The sequence below is a fragment of the Siniperca chuatsi genome, linkage group LG6, assembly GCF_020085105.1.
Source record: "Siniperca chuatsi isolate FFG_IHB_CAS linkage group LG6, ASM2008510v1, whole genome shotgun sequence".
NCBI classification, from domain to species: Eukaryota; Metazoa; Chordata; class Actinopteri; order Centrarchiformes; family Sinipercidae; genus Siniperca; species Siniperca chuatsi.
This window is the reverse complement of record NC_058047.1, coordinates 20,752,347-20,770,706: the sequence shown is the minus strand read 5'-3', so window position 1 is coordinate 20,770,706 and position 18,360 is coordinate 20,752,347. Positions and strand designations below refer to the sequence as shown.

At 40.2% G+C, this 18,360-nt stretch overlaps 1 protein-coding gene across 8 annotated transcripts in view; it reads right to left on the bottom strand.

The window, feature by feature from the left end:
• Positions 1–3,098: 3,098 nt before the first annotated feature.
• The window catches only part of celf5a (cugbp, Elav-like family member 5a), a 176,511-nt gene continuing 161,249 nt past the window's right edge, over positions 3,099–18,360 (bottom strand). For 5 of the 8 annotated variants that reach the window (XM_044199549.1, XM_044199550.1, XM_044199545.1 and 2 more), the window contains exons 8-12: positions 12,532–12,744; positions 12,122–12,214; positions 10,856–10,999; positions 7,971–8,134; positions 3,099–7,475 (exon numbers count right to left, since the gene is read on the bottom strand). In XM_044199549.1, coding sequence (XP_044055484.1) covers positions 8,007–8,134; positions 10,856–10,999; positions 12,122–12,214; positions 12,532–12,744 — 578 coding nt within the window. In that variant the 3' untranslated portion in view covers positions 3,099–7,475; positions 7,971–8,006. The remainder of the gene's footprint in view (positions 7,476–7,970; positions 8,135–10,855; positions 11,000–12,121; positions 12,215–12,531; positions 12,745–18,360) is intronic. The other 3 variants (XM_044199551.1, XM_044199553.1, XM_044199547.1) reach the window with 1 other exon arrangement.

Sequence of the window (18,360 nt, the reverse complement as noted above, 5' to 3'; positions counted from 1 at the left end):
ATTATAATATATAATATTTAAGTACATTTTGCTGGTCATACTTCTGTACTTTTACTTAAGTTGGAATTTGAATGCAGGACGTTTACTTGTAATGGAGTATTTTGACATCCTTGTATTTGTTTTAATTCTTCCACCAGTGGGTTCACCATATTATCTTTTATCTAAATACGTGGCTCTAATGTTGAGTTGTAAACTGAGCTGGTGACATGTAAGCGGTGTTTGTGTGTCCTTCCTTTTGCTTTATAATTTCAAACAAAGCTAAAAAGCTTCAGGCCTTGTCTTGATTGATGTCATCTGTTGAGATGCAGCCATCTGACAACACTGTCAGACAGTACCAGCCTTATACAATCACCCCATGTGAGAGCAAGATTCTTGACAACTTCTAAACATTAAAAATTTGGAAGCTCCTTTATTTAAAATGTAGATTGACATTGAAAACTTCTACTTAAAAAAAAAATGGAAATGAAAAATATGTAACATCTTCCAAAGTCAACACCTGACAGACTGAAGATGAGTCCCGTCCATGTATTAGTAGGGAGGATGTAGCACAGGTTTGAAGGAAACTGCTCAAGCCTGCATAGATTGCTCGTCCACCCTCTTCGAGTCATCCTGTCTTGACTTTCCCCCGTAAACAAGGACAATTACCAAGCTAATGAGTTGAGAAAAAAATGCTTGAGTGATTGATACTCTCAATGGGGAAATTAATTTGATATTAATAGAGCACTTGGCAAGATAAATAGATAGTGGTGTGTGAGTCCTCTCCTTGATTGATAATGGATAGATTGATGGCTGTCTTAATGCAAGATGTTCCTTAGACTTAAATGAGGTGGCCTTGATGAGGACATACTTTTGTATCACCAGATGATCAAGTGTTTGGAGCATTATGGGGCTTAAAGTTACTTTGATATTGATATTGAAGGCGCCACACCTCTAGTTAGAGAGGATATTAGAGGCAAATATATATTGCATGATAATAACAGATCGTGTAGAGGATGAATAGTGATTCTAGCATGTGTGGAAAGCATCTTACATGAGCTGCAATTGTTTTAGCTGTTTAGACTCTCGATATATCGATTCTAAATTATGCATGTGATGTTGGTCAGCCATAGTTGCAAACTCATCCAGCTGCTCGTGTGAGATTGTGTTTGCCTTCAGTTTCACAAGTGGCTCCTTAAATGATCCCCTCGCATGGTTCCTGCAGTTCCCGATGACTCGTAAGACTCCCTAACCTTCTCTCGCTGAGGCATTTTGCTTAATGATGCGCTCTGAGTGAGTCTGATTGTTGCACTGAGTAGAAGACGTTCAACATACACATACATTAACACCCTGTTACATGGGTCACTGCTGCAGAGCAAAGAGCGAGAAGTTACTCATTTTTTCAGTGAGTTTGTGTGTGTGTGTGTGTTTTTTTTAGACTGCTCTAGTCACAGCGATTATACAGCTATCTCATACCGCAGGCTCTCTCATACCTGACCAACTCAATCTTTCTGTCTCCTCAATAATCAGAGTGACAGCGAGCAACTAGACGTATCTCACCCACTGGCTCACTCCAGAATGGGTATTGACCTACATATCAAATCATACGCTCCTGGCTTGTGTGATAGAGATGTGAAGGGGGGTGGGGGGGTGGGGGGGTAACACTGTATGATTGGCAGTCCTACTTTAGTAAACATGTTGCATCCCCTGGGTTTCTGCCTCTTCATATGTATTCTGTGTTATGGGTAAAACACCACATCTAAGGCAAATATCCATCCATCCATCCATTTTCTACCGCTTGGTCCCGTTAGTCTAAGGCAAATATGTCCTGCAAATCCAACAAGCCAGGAGCTCCTGCCATTTCAGCAGCGTTTTCTCTGTTACTGTAACAGTAGAGAACACCTGGTTGTCTGAGTGTGTATTTTTATTAACGAGCCAGTGTCACCAAACTTTTAACAAATGGACCCCTGGCACCCTGACGCCCCGAAAAACCCAGCTCGGAAATTACGCATCTGCATCATAAATCTTGGAAAGTTACAATAATTTGCAATTCACTCCCTCATCAAAGGCAATATTACCCTAATTTATTATCTCCCTGCACGAGGGGTGCGCAAAGGCCGTGGAGATAAGAGTTTATCAGGAGGGGGATTGATTTTCATTAACTGATTGTAATAAAGATGAACTGCCTGCCGTGCACACTGACCAAGAGCCACACTTTATTGTAATTGGGACAATTTATTTCATGAGCCAGTGGCTCTACATTTTTGTCCGTCCCATTCTTTTTTTTCCCCACATCTGTCGCTGCTGTTCAAAATGTGAATGTAGTGTCTCAGCTGTACTGCTTCTGATGCTGCAGTGACTTCTGATGTATGAAGATGATGATTATAAGGTGTATGTGGAGAGTCAACGGTCAATCAGATTTTGGCTTATGGCATCAAAGCAATGCTGTAGCTACTGTACATAAACTTAACTGATACTCGATGCCTTCCTTATTTCAATTCACTGCTTAATGCTTGTAAAATTTATGATATTTGTTCACCTGTCTATATCTTCCATACCTCCCAACTGTCTGATGTTTATGTGCCATGGTTTTGTTTTTGAATTCTGTTCCCATCATATACGTCCTGACACATATTTCACTTGTAGTGTCTCTCCCTGCAGCAGAGCAGCATCAGGTGATCTGCTAACTGGTAAAGCCTCCAGTCTCCATAATGACAGATAATCCAAATCATCCTACATACTTCACCGCTGTTGTTTCCGCTTGAGTATGAAATGGATACTTTTGCCAACATTTTATGGTGAACTCCAAAGCAAACTCCTGCCTAGTGTGAGAGCTACAGAAACGGCCTCGTATGAAAAATTAAATGTTTAAAACAGTTTAAGATGTGGATGTGCAGCAGGAAGGTTATCCTTTAACGGGCAATGACACTGTCATCAGTTCATCGCTTAACATGGACGAGGCATCGGTGACAGACTCTGGGGTGGCGAGCTGTACGAGTTTACAACATAAAACTTTCAAGGTCCTTGAGATGCGGAGGGGAGTAAATCCTTGTGCAACAACTCCCCCTCTCTTTGCATTGTGGTTCAGCACTCCATTCAATATAACTGTGAGAAACAAAACATCCAGTTCGAATTTTTATTGTAAAATTGGAAAAAAAGGAGAGAAAGAGAGAAAAGCCCCAATAAGCGTTTCTTTTTGATACATATCTTTATCTTACCATAACCATTAAAGAAAAGAAAAGTGGCTTAATAAATAAATAATAAATAAAATAAATAGATAAATAAATAAACATCAAGTTACATACTTGACCCGATAATCAATTATAAAATTATTAAATCATCAATCATTAATATGAAGTAATCTAAGCAGCAAGTATTAAGAAATTTCAACAGGGGAAAAACGTTTGGTTTCTCAGGCTAATACAGAACACAGTTTTTTTAAAGTTTTTTTTTATAAAAAGATACTGCTTTCCCTGTCAGTTAATCCATGCTGTACTGACGCTGCCACAAAACAGGTGGCGCTCTCCTTTAAATAAAAAGAAAGGAAAACAATACAACCTGTAAACGTCATTTTCTCCTCCAGGTTTAAAGAATAGTACTGAGATTCCTCTTTTTGCGCCCTGTATGTCAGTAAAGTCTTCTTCACAGACTTCATACTGCTGTTTATATGTTTTTGTATGCTTTGTGCTGAGAAACCAGAAAGTTAACATCTTCATAAAGCGACCCCCCAACCCCTCCCCCATTTCAAACCCTAACTTATAAGGTCCTGTGCTGATTTTCCATACTATACAGATTTCATATTTATAATAAGCTACTATCCTTAGCATTCAAACCATAGTTAAAGAATCATATTGTTAATACAAGTAGTACCATAATCATAATCTTTAACCCTCCCAGCCCCCATTGAGCATGCTCAGAGATTGAAAGGGCACCATGGTAGGATGACAAATATTTAAAAAAAATAAATAAAAAAGATTCAAAAGGATGCAAAAGTGAAAACAATGTAGAAGATAAACTTTAGTTTGACCACATGCAGTTTAATTGTAACAATATTGGAATCAGTGCTGCTATTTCCTGTCTTTTTTAGTTAAACTGTTGTTAAACTCGATGAATTTTTTGGGTTTCAGTCATTTCATTACTTTCCTTTCCCTTTTCTGAATTCCATAGAAGATATGTATATTCAGGCTTATTATGCACTAGATGCAAACTGTCTCCATCCACAAACCTTCACTGTTTTAATTGCATTCGATCAAATTTCATTTTTCTTCTTGGTAGAATGAAATTAACTCAACATCTTTTCAAACTCATTACGTTTCAGCCACAGCTGGCATCTTTAATTTGCATTACCCAAGCTGTTGTGAAGGCCAAATTATTTTTTTATTATTAAATTATTTTAATAATTTAAAAAACTCTCTAGTAGAAATCTCATAAGAAGATTTTTGAGTGGGTTTATAAGGCCCTGTATGGCCCGGGGAAAGGAGGGCATATATCACAGCTTCCTAAAGCTGCTGGGGCCTGACAGGAGAGAGGAAACTAACAGTAACTCACCAGGAGGAAAAGAAGCTGTCTTCTGGCAAATAAATATAAAATCTAACCTTTTCACTGGAAAACCCTATTCTATATCATTACAGCCTGAATTGACCCACCTCCTACTCTATACTACATCACAAAATCAAACATTTCTTTCTACTAATCAATATTTCCTGAAAATTAACACATTTATAGGAAACCAGCTTAAATTGTCAAGGAATCTGGCACATATTTAAAGGAAAGGATAAAGAAATGCAGTGGATATGTTTGCATAATTTGGCAATTCATGATGAGAAAAGGCATTTTTAAATACTTTCTTTCTGTAGCATCTAAGTATTGCCTGCAACAGTACAATATACAGTGAATGAGAGCAACATTTGTTAATGGTCTCCTAGAAATTAAACACCCGCTTTGAAATTACACTGATCCTGTGAAGCAGTGATCATACACATACAGTGGCCGAGCCAAGGTAAAAACAAAAGATACAGTCATCAGGACCTGGGAAGCCATTCTGGAGATGGCATTTGTTGTACCAGACTACAGAGGCCTAGTAGTACTGTTTTGTGAACTCTACATGTGTGGATGGGGCCATAGAGACAGCATTGTGATTCGATGACTGAAGCACTGATGTGTCTAAAGTTTAGAGCGCTGAGTTCTTACTGAGTCCTGAGGGGCAAGCTGCTTCAGAGCAAACTGCGTCAATGGATGGCATGATGGGAAAAAAATGTCAAATAAAAAGACAACTGAGTGGATGTTAGTTGAACAAATTTGAGAGTGAAATGGAAAAAAAGCAAACAAGTCATGAAAAACAGATTTCATCTCGGATGCACTGTACGTGTGTCTCTTTGTAAAAGCATCACCGCAGATGATGCTAGTTTAGTTAATTAATCATATCTGATACTGTGTGATGTGTCGTGACCACACTGTATAGGAGCCATTTGTGACCGGCGCTAATGGTAAGCTGTTGTCTTGTTGAAGCAGCAGCAGCTGTAGCAGGGCTGCTGCTGTCTAATTGATGGATCATTTTGCTCTTAATTTGACCTCCTAAGGCTGGTAATGCCAGGCTGTTTCTCACTGTGTACAAGCTCTTACTGTGCTATTATACCCTTTGGAGAAAAAAAAAAATACAGCTGCTCTTCACTGAAGAACTCGTACAATTGACTCTAAACACTAAATACAGAATCTGTCACAGCCATGTAAACCTCTGCACCTTTTTGCTTCTTTGCAATAACGACACAGATATAAGTGCCTTCCAAGTGCGTCACAGGACATGCTGCCTCTGTCAGATTCGGGGTCCCCTCCGACACTCCGGGTAATAGTGAGAGGTAGAGAAGACTCCCATCCAACAACTGAGAGGAAAAAATGGACTCTGTCACTCAGTCAATTCATTCAAAATGCCAATGTGTAATTGATTGTGCATCTCTTGCCCTGCGGCGCTGCTCCCCATCTGATCAATATTATCATTATCCTAATTATGCAGTGGGTTAGCTCTTGGCCCCCGTGAACTGATGGTCCCTATTAAGAGAGAGATATGCTGGCACTTGGAGGTGAGGTGAGGGGAGGAGAAAGAGGAGGGGAGTCTGCTTCTGGCCTGCTGAGAGCAGCTGGAGGAGCTTGGCAGCGGGAGAGGGCACGACCCGGCATGGACCACTGTGACACGCCGATGGAAATTTTTACAACTGCTGTCAGGCTCATTTGTATATTTTATTAAGCAGTTACAGATGCTGTGCTGTTTAACTGCTGCGTATCCAGCTCAGCCGGGTGGCACTTTTACCACAGTGCTTTATGGTCAGATTATCTATAATATCAAGGCTTTAATGATGACATGGAATTACTTCAATTATGGAATTGCAATGTGCAATATGTGTGTGACAAGAACAGGCTGCATTACATAGCTAAATACTCTGTAGATCAGCAGTGTTTGGTTTAAGAGGCTATTATTGCGTCACGTTTGGCACTACAGGACTGTTTTTTTTTTTTTACCGACACAATAACACCGACAGATCACACGTCCGAGATGAAATGCTGTGATGCAGATGAAGCAATGAGTGCCAAAATAACATATCTGAACATGCCTGAATCAATGTCTAACCCACATATTCTACGCCACTAAAATAGTATAGCTTTATTTTTTTTAAACATTTTTTTTCTGTTTTGTTTTAATATCCTCAAACCCAGTAGCTATAAATGTAAAAGGAAAAGAAACCAAAACCCCTTTCCTCTTTTTTTTTTCAACCTGAAGCTAGTAATTCTTCTTAAGTTTAACTTGTAATATTATTAGTAGTAGTTTGTAGTATTAGTATCATTAATACTATATATTACTGTTCAGAACAATAAAAATGTTTGGTCCTTTGGTCCCTTAGGGGTGAAAGATTTGCAGTTCTACTGTTGCTAATGGAAACATCAGTGACCTCCAAGAGTCATAGTTCTGCGCTTGCTGAGAGAGACGGTGAGAGAATAAGAGAAAGAGGGGAAGAGAAAGAAAGTCTGTCAGTGGACGTATAGAATAGCTTCTTTTTTTCCACTGTTTTTCTTGATCTTCAAGTTTTAACCCTCATTTGTCCAGTACAGTAAAAGCCACAAGCGCCTCTTTCCTTATATATATGTGTATATAATATGTATATAGAAATCTATTTGTTGTTGCTGCTTTTTTGTTTGTTAGTTTGTTGCTTAATTAACAATTCAAGTCTCAACAAGAAAAAGTTCTGTTGTTCAGTCTCATCACATCTTTTTTCAGTTTTTTTTTCTTCTCGTCTTTCTTGCACTGTGCCATCTGTTACTGTTAAGTCCCTCGGTGAAGCGCCTGCTCCTCTTTCGCATCTTCTTTTTCTGCCGTAACCTATATCTTCATAAGTAAATGCTGATATGTCTTCAAAAATTCCTTATGTGTTGATTTTTTTAAAACATATTTTGCTTTCAAAGAAAAAAAGTTTAACTCCTCCGAGATATCTTCACGTGTCCTCTAAAACCTGAAAAATAGAAGAAAAAGGCAATTTCAGATCTCACTGCTCATTAAACTGTCATTCCAAAGATCAATTTCTTTAAGTTTTGGATAGTTCAATATGGCTCTATTATATCAGTGTAATGGTCTGGAGAGAGCTAACCCACACTGGCACACCAATCAATCTTTGTCAGTCACGATGACGGCTTTTCCCGTAATTAATACTCCTGCTGTGCTGCATATGAAATCAACCCTTATAGTTTCTACATGTCTGCAGATACTAAAACTCTAGAAACATTAAAATATTTAGCTTTACATTCACTAAACAGAACGTATATTTAATATTTACTTATCTGTCAAATAGATAAGAAAACTATAAGCTCAGGCAATCCCAAGAAGTAGGGAGGACAGCGTTTTGCCATCAACATGCAGGCAAAATCAACTGACACTCTTTAAACCAGAGTTAAATCTTCAGCTTCAACAGAAGCAATGTTGAGGATCTAAATCTTAAACCTGCTCTCACCTGTGCTGCTGCAATGAATACTGAAGGTAGGCTGTGTCAGTAAGGGCGGCTTGCATCCTTCGGTCTCTTTAGCTGGACTTTCAACCTCTTCATCCCAATCTGAAATCCATTCATGGCTTGAATAGCTGCCTGTGCACTAGCAGGGTTGTCGAAGCTCACGAAACCTGTGAAAAAGTACAAGTTCATTAGCCCTATTGAGAATTAAGATAATTATGAGCGTCTGAACAAGCTTTTACGTAAGAATTTAAGTCAATATTTAGAGATGATATCTATTGCAAATGACTCAACTGGCAGTAAGGTGAGAGATATAAACACATATCTCAGTGTTCTCACTGCTTGATCATCACAGCCTGTCTAGCTCCCGAATGAGTCTAGATGCTGTTGTTGAGGCAGGTATGACATGCTATAAAGTTGTTTTTAAACAAAACTTTTGTTTCACATGTCCACAGTGTACACCAATGTGTTAGAATTGGATTTTGACCAGCTGCTTCTTGTTGCACAACTTCTCATCAACGTTTGCAGCACCTAAAATAACTGACCACTGTGGGACTCCAGATGCAACAAGTGTGGGGGTGTTACTGTCATAAGGCATCACTGTTGCGATGTTGTCTCCTGGTTGACAGTTTCTGTCTGGAGGAGATGTAATATCAAACTGCTCTGTGATCCTTCAGAGAGGCATGTAAGAGAGTAAGACATATCCAGAATTTTGAAGGTTAAGATTGATGCAACTGCTTATTTTGGAGGGTTTAATATTAAATATAAAAAGATGTAATGAATGACTAATCCCATATAAATAGTTACTTTTATAATGGAAAAATAGTAACAAAGAGGAATTTATCAATTTCTGGTAGTAGAGAGCCATCTTTGAAAATACTAGTAAAATGGGCAAGACACAGAAACTAAAGTTGGCAAATGTGTCTTTTACTGGGTCTGCAGGTGCTTTCTGTAAAAATAATTTAATATCACAGACCAATCTGTGATCTGTATGAGATCAGCAGCTTCCAGTCCATTGGTAATCAGTATCATGATCAGGTCATTCATATGAATATTTTTTAGTTTTTAACTTAATGATATCCTTTTCAACATAGCTTTCCGACATCCCTAGAAAGCCCAAAATACAAAAATGAATGAGCACAAGTTGCAGAGCAAAGTAGTTCGACCAAAACAAGAGCACACATAGTTCATCATGAGGAGACAAGTCTGCCGCAGACACAAAAACCCCCTGTGCATTTCCCCAAGATACACTCCAAACTTCAAACCTATGCTGAACATCCTGTTTGCATCATGTGTAAAAATAAAGCCTTGAGGATTCAGTGACCAGAAGCTGCAGTGGAGTGTGTCTCTGCTTGATGTGCTCCCCTGTGTCTGTGGTGTCATTAGGAACAGTCGATGACCCATGAAAAACAGCAGGAGCCTCTCCACGTCCACAGCCACCTGGGAGAGATGTCTGCCTGCCCTGCTTGACTCTGGTTTGTCTCACTAGGGTAAAGGCTTGGCAAGCGCGAAGGAGGGCTGAATGCAAGCCTGAAGAAAGTATAGAGGCAGGGAAAGGAGGTGACCTCCTAACCCACCATCAGGTTAACACATTAGGGGCTGGGAGCGAAGATGAGATGGAGAGGAGATGCAGGCTTAGAGCTCTAAGCCCTCTGCTCAGTCCTGTCACAAATTGCAAGTGTGCTGTCTCTCTTTCTCTCTGTTTCCTTGTCTTTTGCACACCATCAATCTAAGTTTATCCCCTCTTTCTCCTTTCTAGATTAATTACACCAGTGTGCTCCCTCCTTCCCCAGGCCTAACATTATGTTGTAAATGCATAGTGTATACATCAATACTGCAAATAGCTCTTCTTTCATGAATTTATATGTTATTAAGTCCCCCCAGGGAGACAGGAATGGCGATCAATTTTGCCCAGGGTTCTGTGGTTCCCTGAAGTGAAAACAAATGCTGATCCATAATTGTCCTTTGCCTTCCTCCTCCCCCCCTCCATCCTTGCCTGCCTCCTCAAAGTTTGTATAAGCCCTGGGGCTTGTTGGTGTGTGTAGGCTGACGGAGCTAAATGGGACGGGAGCTGAGGAGGTGTGTAAATCAGCCTCAGCTGTGAGGGTATTGACAGATATTGGGGTTACAGAACGGTGATGTGGATGCTGATACAGCACCTCAAGGTTTTCAGGTCACACAGCTGCCAAACAGAAACAAGGACATGGGCTCTGATCGACTGCATCATGGCTAGTTTTGCTACAATGTATTCAGCACATTTCTGTTTCTACAGCACTGATGCCAAAACACAACAGTCATCAGGATGCAAATTCAGGTCAGTCAGTCAGGGGTACGGTCATTCTGTCCTCTGTGTCTGGGTGCTGTCAAACATCATCAAAATCTACAGCACCTAAACAAATATTTTTTAATAAATGTCTATTGTTTGGTGTGCATTATGGAAATAAAAACTTCCATTATTGTGAAAATGTAACTTACACTATGAAGCTTCATGCCTTAGCTGTGAGTTTTTACACAACACCCACAAATGAAAAAACTATAAGAGATTAGACTGTAAAAACTAATTTTGTTTTGTGCATGAGCTCATTGCTATGTCCAACTCCTGAAAACATCCATTATACATTTCCCCTGACTGTATTTACTCAAATAGGTAGTGAGGTCATTTTCCCTCTGTATTTCTTAACATATTAAAATCATTATAGAGGCCCTATGAATCCAGACCTGCCATTAATGCATCTTTTTGTCGATGGCTAAAACAAGTATTATAGACAAATATAACCATACCCAAAGCTTTATCTATGAAGAAGCCAGTAAAAATGTACAGAAAAAGTCCCATATTCTTATACAATGGTATAACTGTGTCGTGGACTTGATAGCGGCAGTGAGTAACTCACCAAAGCACTTGCTCTGGTTGGTTGCCCGGTCCATGAAGACCTTAGAGGAGATGACGGTGCCAAAGGGCAGAAACATCTGCATGAGTTCATTGTCTCCAAACTCTTGTGGCAGGTGGTAGATGAACAGGTTACAACCCTCCGGACCTGGAAACAGAGAGAGAGAGACAGAGAGAGACAGCTGTGAATTTGTCATTTTGATCTATGCAGTCTTGCATGTCGACTAAATTAAGATAAGTGGAAATAGATTTTCAGGACCGTCTGTGACATTGTCACTGATAAAACATAACTGTTATTATACACACAAAAACAAATGGAAAAGTTTTTGCTTTGATTTGCTGATACTGTATAGATATTGAGAGTGTATTTAAAATTTCTATTTACATTTAACCGACTTTTCAAATTGAATGTGAATATGAAGGACTAAATCTAGATGATAGATTACACTCTTCAACTAGTAGCTATCTGTGGTGTGATCAAGGTGCTGCAAAAGAATAATACATTTATATATTTATCAGGCTCTCCCTACTCTCTCCAACCCAATAGTCGCATTATCAAACCTGTCATGTATATACGATGTGCATGTGTTCATATGTGGCCTTCGATCATACTTTAACATCTCCTGTCTGACACAGTTATTTCTATAATTTTAAATTTAAGACATAGCCAATACCAAAAGAACCGCGGCCACTAATTTAATGCACATTAAACAACTTCAGTGCAACCTGAATGAATTGTTATTGTGTAAACCTGCAGTCGGTGTGAATGGAAATCATCACATTGCACTGTGAGTTCCTTTATCTTCTAGTAAGTTACCACAATTTTCATGTAACCCTACTTTCTACATTTTTTTCCATCTGGGTTGCAGATGTACTATTCTCACAGCTAGGGATTTTATTATATAAGCTTTAATTATTACTTATGATAGAAAGCAGGGGCCTATGTAGACAATATATAACCTGATAACCTAAGATGTACAGTATGATATAGTTGCATTAATATTGGTCTGTCATCCTCATGCTTTAGATGTCTATTATCTAGGATGAGATGTTCTCTCAGCTTCTCCACTCTATCTATTACACAGAATGAGATGTGTACAGTGTTAAAGTAATATTCTTCTCTCACCCTCACATTCTTTATATATGTATTACACAGAATGAGGTGTGTACAGTGCTAAAGTAATACTGGTCTCTCAGGCTCTCATCTTCTTTATATGTCTATAACATGGGATGAAATGTGTGAAGTGTAAAAATAATAATGTTCTCTCACCCTCACCTTCTCTCTGCTGCTGCTGCTGGATGACCTGGGGTGGTTGGGGCAGTGTCTGGCCAATGGGAGTCAGCGTGGTGGCTGGGTAGATCGCTGTAGAGCGGTAGAGAGAGGGAGAGAAAGGAGGGGGAAAGAGAACAAGAGAGAGACGAGTGTAAAAAACGGGGATCCCACAGAGAATGGTGTCAAGGATGCTTAAGGTCGATCACACAAGCATAAAATGTGTAATCAAAGGCTGTCTGATGTTACGTTCTAAGGCACTGTCCTACACTATCTGAATACACACAGCCTCACACTCATACAGTAGTTACTCTGCTGTAATTGTCTCATAGCTGCTACACATTTAGCATTTAGGGCAGATTGTAAAATCCCAGAAATACATATAGTAAACACAACATTCCAGCTCACACCTGTGTATTGCTGTACTCCAGTGAAGGCTTGCTGGAGGGTGTCAGCAGCGGTGGGACTCTGGGTAGAGTAGGGTGGCAGGCCATTGGTGTACACAGTCTCCACAGCGGGGTGTCCATTGGGCTGATGAGGGATGCCGGTGAATCCGTTGACAATGGGCGTGACAATGCTGGGCACGGCGGAGGTGGTGATGTTGGCTGGTGGAGAACTGAGGCCTGCTTGGAAAAAGGTTTGCTGTTACTGGATCACGAGCACTCTATCTACATAGCTCTACAGGATAAGTGTACACATAGACATGCTTTTCTATTGCGTACAGAAAGTAAACACTAGCACGCACCCCAGCACAAGCAGATCTACACACACAAACACACAAAGCTCGTGACCACGAGCTCCACTGCATCTCCTCTCTAATGCAAGGACACGGGTGTGACGTGAGTCTGTCACATATCCGCTGTTTGTCGTGACACATCCTGCAGGATGGCTGGGAAGTCAACCTGTGAAAAATGAGCCTGTCCGTAGTGTTTGTGCGATACCCTGCTGGCTCCTACTGCTCAAGATGATGAAACCACTATGCAACTTCTGAGAGAGCGAAAAAAAGAAAAAAGACAGAAAAAGATCTGAACTAAATAGAAGGAGATTACAGAGGGAGATTTGCTTGAACGAGCAGGTAGCAAAAACACAAAGATGCCTCTTACTTTTATAGATCATAAAAAAAGACAAAATAACAACAGTTGTCAGTTTGACAAATGGGTGGGTCATAACATATATGGTACACGCCTGAAAGGCAGCTGCAGCATGGTTCATGAATGGAATTGAAATTGGATGCTCCCTGTCCTTTCTCATTCAATGCATTTTAAAAAGGACCCTTCTTTGGAAAGTGTTTCCAATTATGCCGGGAACATCAAAGTACCCATTTTGAGCAGAATCTCACTGTGTGATGGTCTCTCTAAAAGGGCTACTCCGTGGCAAAGCATCCCATGCTCGTTGAAGTACAGCTCCCCTGAGGACCACCTCTCAATCTGGAAACCCTCACCCTGATTGGACAGAAAGCCCAGGTTGTCACGGAAACGTTCCAGCATGCCATATCCCCACAATCTGGTGCCTGAGTAAAGAACCCACCTGTGAGAGGTGGTACAGATAGGGTAAACAATCACATCCAGTATACACATAACATATGCTGAGATTTATGCTAATGCTGCAGTAAATATGCTGTATATCACGTGCCGAAACCTCCCACCACTGAGTAATATCATCTACACATCCATATGGAATTGCTTTTCTTCTTCTACACCTACGATTTTTCCTCTCTTCTCCTCTTCTTTCTTTCTCCCTCTCCTCTCCCTGCCTCAGCATTTAAGTCATGAGGAGGCTGACAGTCAGGCAGGCAACTGCAGTGACCAGGGGAATTGCCCGGGTCCAGTGAGAGCTGTTGTGTCTTTTGCACTGGTTTACTTTTTTTTTTTTTTTTTTTTTTTGAAGCCTCCCCACGATTGCTTGTTTCCTGCGGAGCTGTGATGAATTAGACTGCAGCTTCAGCCCATTCTCCTACCAGGACCCAGGAGACTGCCGCTCCTATTCTGAGGCCTAGAGACAGCTAGTCTGTTCGGGCCACACGCACTCTACTGTACTGCCAGATAATGCACCCTCTCCATCATCAGGCAAATTCATTTTCCAAGGCTTAGCAGTGCTGTGGGAGCGCGCGTCTATGTATGTGTAGCAGTTGTAGCGATAGTGGGAGTAGCAGTGGTGGTAGTAGGTGGTAGTGTGGACCCCTTACATGCAATTACATAAGCTCTAGGGTCAGCAGTTGGACATGACATCTGTTGTAAAGGAGAACACATGACAGAAGTAACAGACTGGGGCCACCGAGTCCAGTCAGGTTATCATCCCGGGAATGTCACAACACAGAATAAGCATAAGAATTATAAGTATAATAAAGACAGCATTGATATTGTAGTGAGGTGAAGCTCTGAAACATTTATCCACAATAACTAAACTAAACTAAAACAATACTACAGTAGCTGGGTTATACATGTATTTTATCACAAAATTAGGTTATGATATAAGGAAAAGACAATAAGCAACGCCATGGCCAATAAAACAATGATTACATGAGAAAGCCATTCATGTAGCCTAGTCATCATCTTCATCCTCACTATCACAATGGCCCAACATGAGCAGACCCTGACAATGTTCTCCTCAGTATTTCCTACTATCCTGAACTAGAAAAAAACAAGACATTTTCATTTTATACCTCAGTGGACATACAGTTCTTCCATTGTGGGAAATTGTATTCATAGCCTGTTTACATTGCACACACAAGAGTGCCGATACACGTGGCTGTCAGTGTGTGCTGCGTGTATTGGCCTGTAGTAATGACATGTTGTTCCGGGGGGCCACTCTGGCATGGGTGAATACGAAGCTATGGGACAGCAGATAACATATTCTATATAGCTAGCTCTTAACTATCATTTCTCCACTCTTATTACTGCAAGATAGAAGGTACTGCTAAACAGTATGTACATGTGTATGTCATATACTTATATCATGGAAGCAGTATTCATGTGTTCTTGCAGGCTGTTTCTTAGAGGGGAAGACTGTTGATTTTCTCCTTGCTATGATTGCTTCACAAAAGAAGTCTTCACATGCGACAGAAGTATTTATTATGCTAATTATACATTCAAATCAACGAGGAATGCTATGCCCATCAGAGTGCAGTCATTACCAGCACAAGGACTGTCTTTTGCTGGAGCAAGCAATAAGCACTCAAAACAGATGCTTTCATCTAACTGATTTAAAATGTGATGCATTTAGACTCAAAGAGAAAATGTCTGTCTGGTCCTTAAAGTGTGAATAATAAATCTGAATATGGGAAGGCCAGTTGGTATACCAAGCAAAACTATGTGACTTTGAATACTGCCCCTTAGATTACTAATAAATATGTGTGCATTTCCAAATTAATGTGTTTCATTGTCTAGTACAATATTTAACTGCATATCAAAATACAATTTGATTGAGGCATGGTCTGTTCTGTGTTAGATAATGTGTGATTCTTACCAATAATGTCATCCACAACACACTTGTAGGATGTATAGAGTACTTCCACTTAAAATCAGCTTCTTAATACATGAACACAATTTTCTGCCATCAGAATCTGATGAAACCACACCCACACATGAAGCAGATTAACGGAGTAGTAATAAATTATTACTAAATGATACCTAAAATGTTTGTGATTTTTGCTTAAATCTTCCTCCTGCAGACAATTTTCCACACGCCTCTAGTGCCGTCTGCTCCACTCTTGAGGCTAATGTACATACAATGCATTGACCATACCAATGTGCCTGACTTTCAGATCCCCAAGCAGACCAGCTGGGCAGCTTGTGAAGCTCTGCTGCTCGTGCAAGGCTCAGTTTTGCTTACACAAATCAGATTTGGTCCAGCCAAGAGCTGTGGCTGTGCTCTCCAAAAGTACTCATACGCACCAGGAACAGAGATACCTTTTGCTGCCACAGAGCTGTTCATTTTCGCTCCTGGGATTTGGTATGATTCTGATGCAGTTGGCCTGACTTAAACTGAATCTGAGCAACAAAGGCCCTTTGTGCAACTGGACATGTTTCTAAGTTGATATATTTGCCCTTGAAGATAAAATTATTGTAAAAGTAGTCTACAGTGAATGCATTTTTACAGTTTGAGATACTGTATTAAGACACACAGGTGTTCATTTCCCCAGCTGTTTCATCTGGCTCTGAACAGACTACAGAACTGTTTTGTTCCAAATAGCTTGGATGTGAAACGTCACTCCTAGCAGTAGATCTCTGGGATTCTCATTCATTCTCATCAGCTCACCACCATGCAGTGCTGTTTTTTAGGGGGGCAAGTTAACGTTATTTGCCCTTAGCATTTGTTTGTATTGGCCATTAAATATAAAATGTCTGTATGATTCATCGTGGAGGACAGGTGCATAGATTGAGAAAGATCACTGTCAATGTCAAACAGCTCATTAGTTTCATGGTGTTTGTCACCATGGAAGTGTTCTGCATCAATGGTGTAACCATGCTCAAATTCAGCAGCGGTGTTGTGGCACATCCAGCCTGCCTGTGAGTGGGTTGTCTCTGGCTGTGGAGCATCCGCAGTATATTTTGTGTAATATGTAGTTGTGCATGTACATCCTCAGTGTAGAGCAGTAACATGCAACAGGACATTAGAGTGACTTTGATTACACACTTCTCACATCCTAAGAAAGCATCCTTGACACTGTGTGTTCCTCACTACATACATCCAGCAGGATCCACATCTCTCTCCATTTCTCCATTCCTCTCCTCCCTCAGCCTCTTCATCTCCCTCTCTCTCCCTTCCTGTTACTCCAGCTATGCCTCTCTCTCCCTTGTTTTGTTTAACTTTTATTTCTTCTGCAGTGCTCAGGGAGCGGCACCTGGCGAACATTATTTTCAAAAAGCATCATCATGCATCATTGTAAGGATACATGCTCTAATCAGCGGAACCATCTGGCAAACGGCTTATGCACCATCAAGCTTAAATGCTTTGCATCTGTTGATCAAATGGATGTCTCATTGTTTTCAGAGTAACACCCTTAACCTCTGAGCCTCTTTATACTTTGGCTTGCTGTCAGAAACAAGATTTGTTATGTTGCAGAGGTTATACTGATCATTTAAATAAACGATTAATGTCGCACATTTACCTCAAGATCAGGCAGGGGTTTTCATCTATTAAGCTACTATTGGAGCTTTATGTTAATGCAGAGCAGTGTGTGTGATTCAGAAAGGCAGTAGTTTAGCCACCAATTGGCAATTGCTCTCCTTTGGGAAGGAAAGGGGACATTAACCTTTCTACCTTTTATGCTTTTGTACATTTGACACAACTGCCAAATGCCAGAATTTATAGATCTGTTTTGGCTCTAATTTGGTTGATGAGACAACTTAATGCATAAATTACACCTCTGTCGAAGCAGAGAAGCACTCTACCCCCAGACCTTGAAAACAGATTCTGATATTACAATAAATTATTCCACTGACTTGTGGCAGACATCCTACAGTCTCTCAGTAGTGTCAGAGTCTCTTGGCCTACTTATACAGACAGCCTTGCCAGTAATGTTATGTATTCCTTCAATGAACTCTAAATAAGTCATAGCCACAAGTGTGAAAAGGGAGAGAGAAAATTGCTGTGTATACCAAAGCAGCACGCTAGACTACCACTCCTGCACAGCCACACTCAAATTAATGAATGAAGAAAAGGGAAATAAAACATTTCATATTTATAATAGTCCTTGAAAATTCTCAAAAGCCATGCTTTCTCTCAAGGATTAATAATATATTACATTCAATAATAAAAGGTAATCAGTTGACTGTAGCTTACAAAGAAGCTTGTCCAAAAGCAGATAAATGGCACTACTTCACACACACATGATTCGCAGACAGGCACTCACTTCCCTTCCTTTCTCTCTCTCTGTATCAGAGGCACAAACATATTTTTGTTTTGCCTAAGCCAAGTTGTTACCTCCTGGCATTGCCAATTTATAAAAAACTGCCTTCAATTTTCTGATACAAAAGTGGTTTTGTTAAGCTATTGCAGAATATCTAACAAAATACAGGAATATTTCCTTGAGAGTAAGGCACTGATTTCTGGCTTCTGAGATGCTTCAGTTCAAAAGAGATACACAAACAGCACAAACATTACAATCAGACTGGAGGACAAAACCTCTAACACAAACACACACACACACACATACACACACACACGCAGACTGAGTTCCTTGCAATGCAGTTGCACTATCTTTCATCAGCAGTATTGTGTTGCAAAATACAGGTATG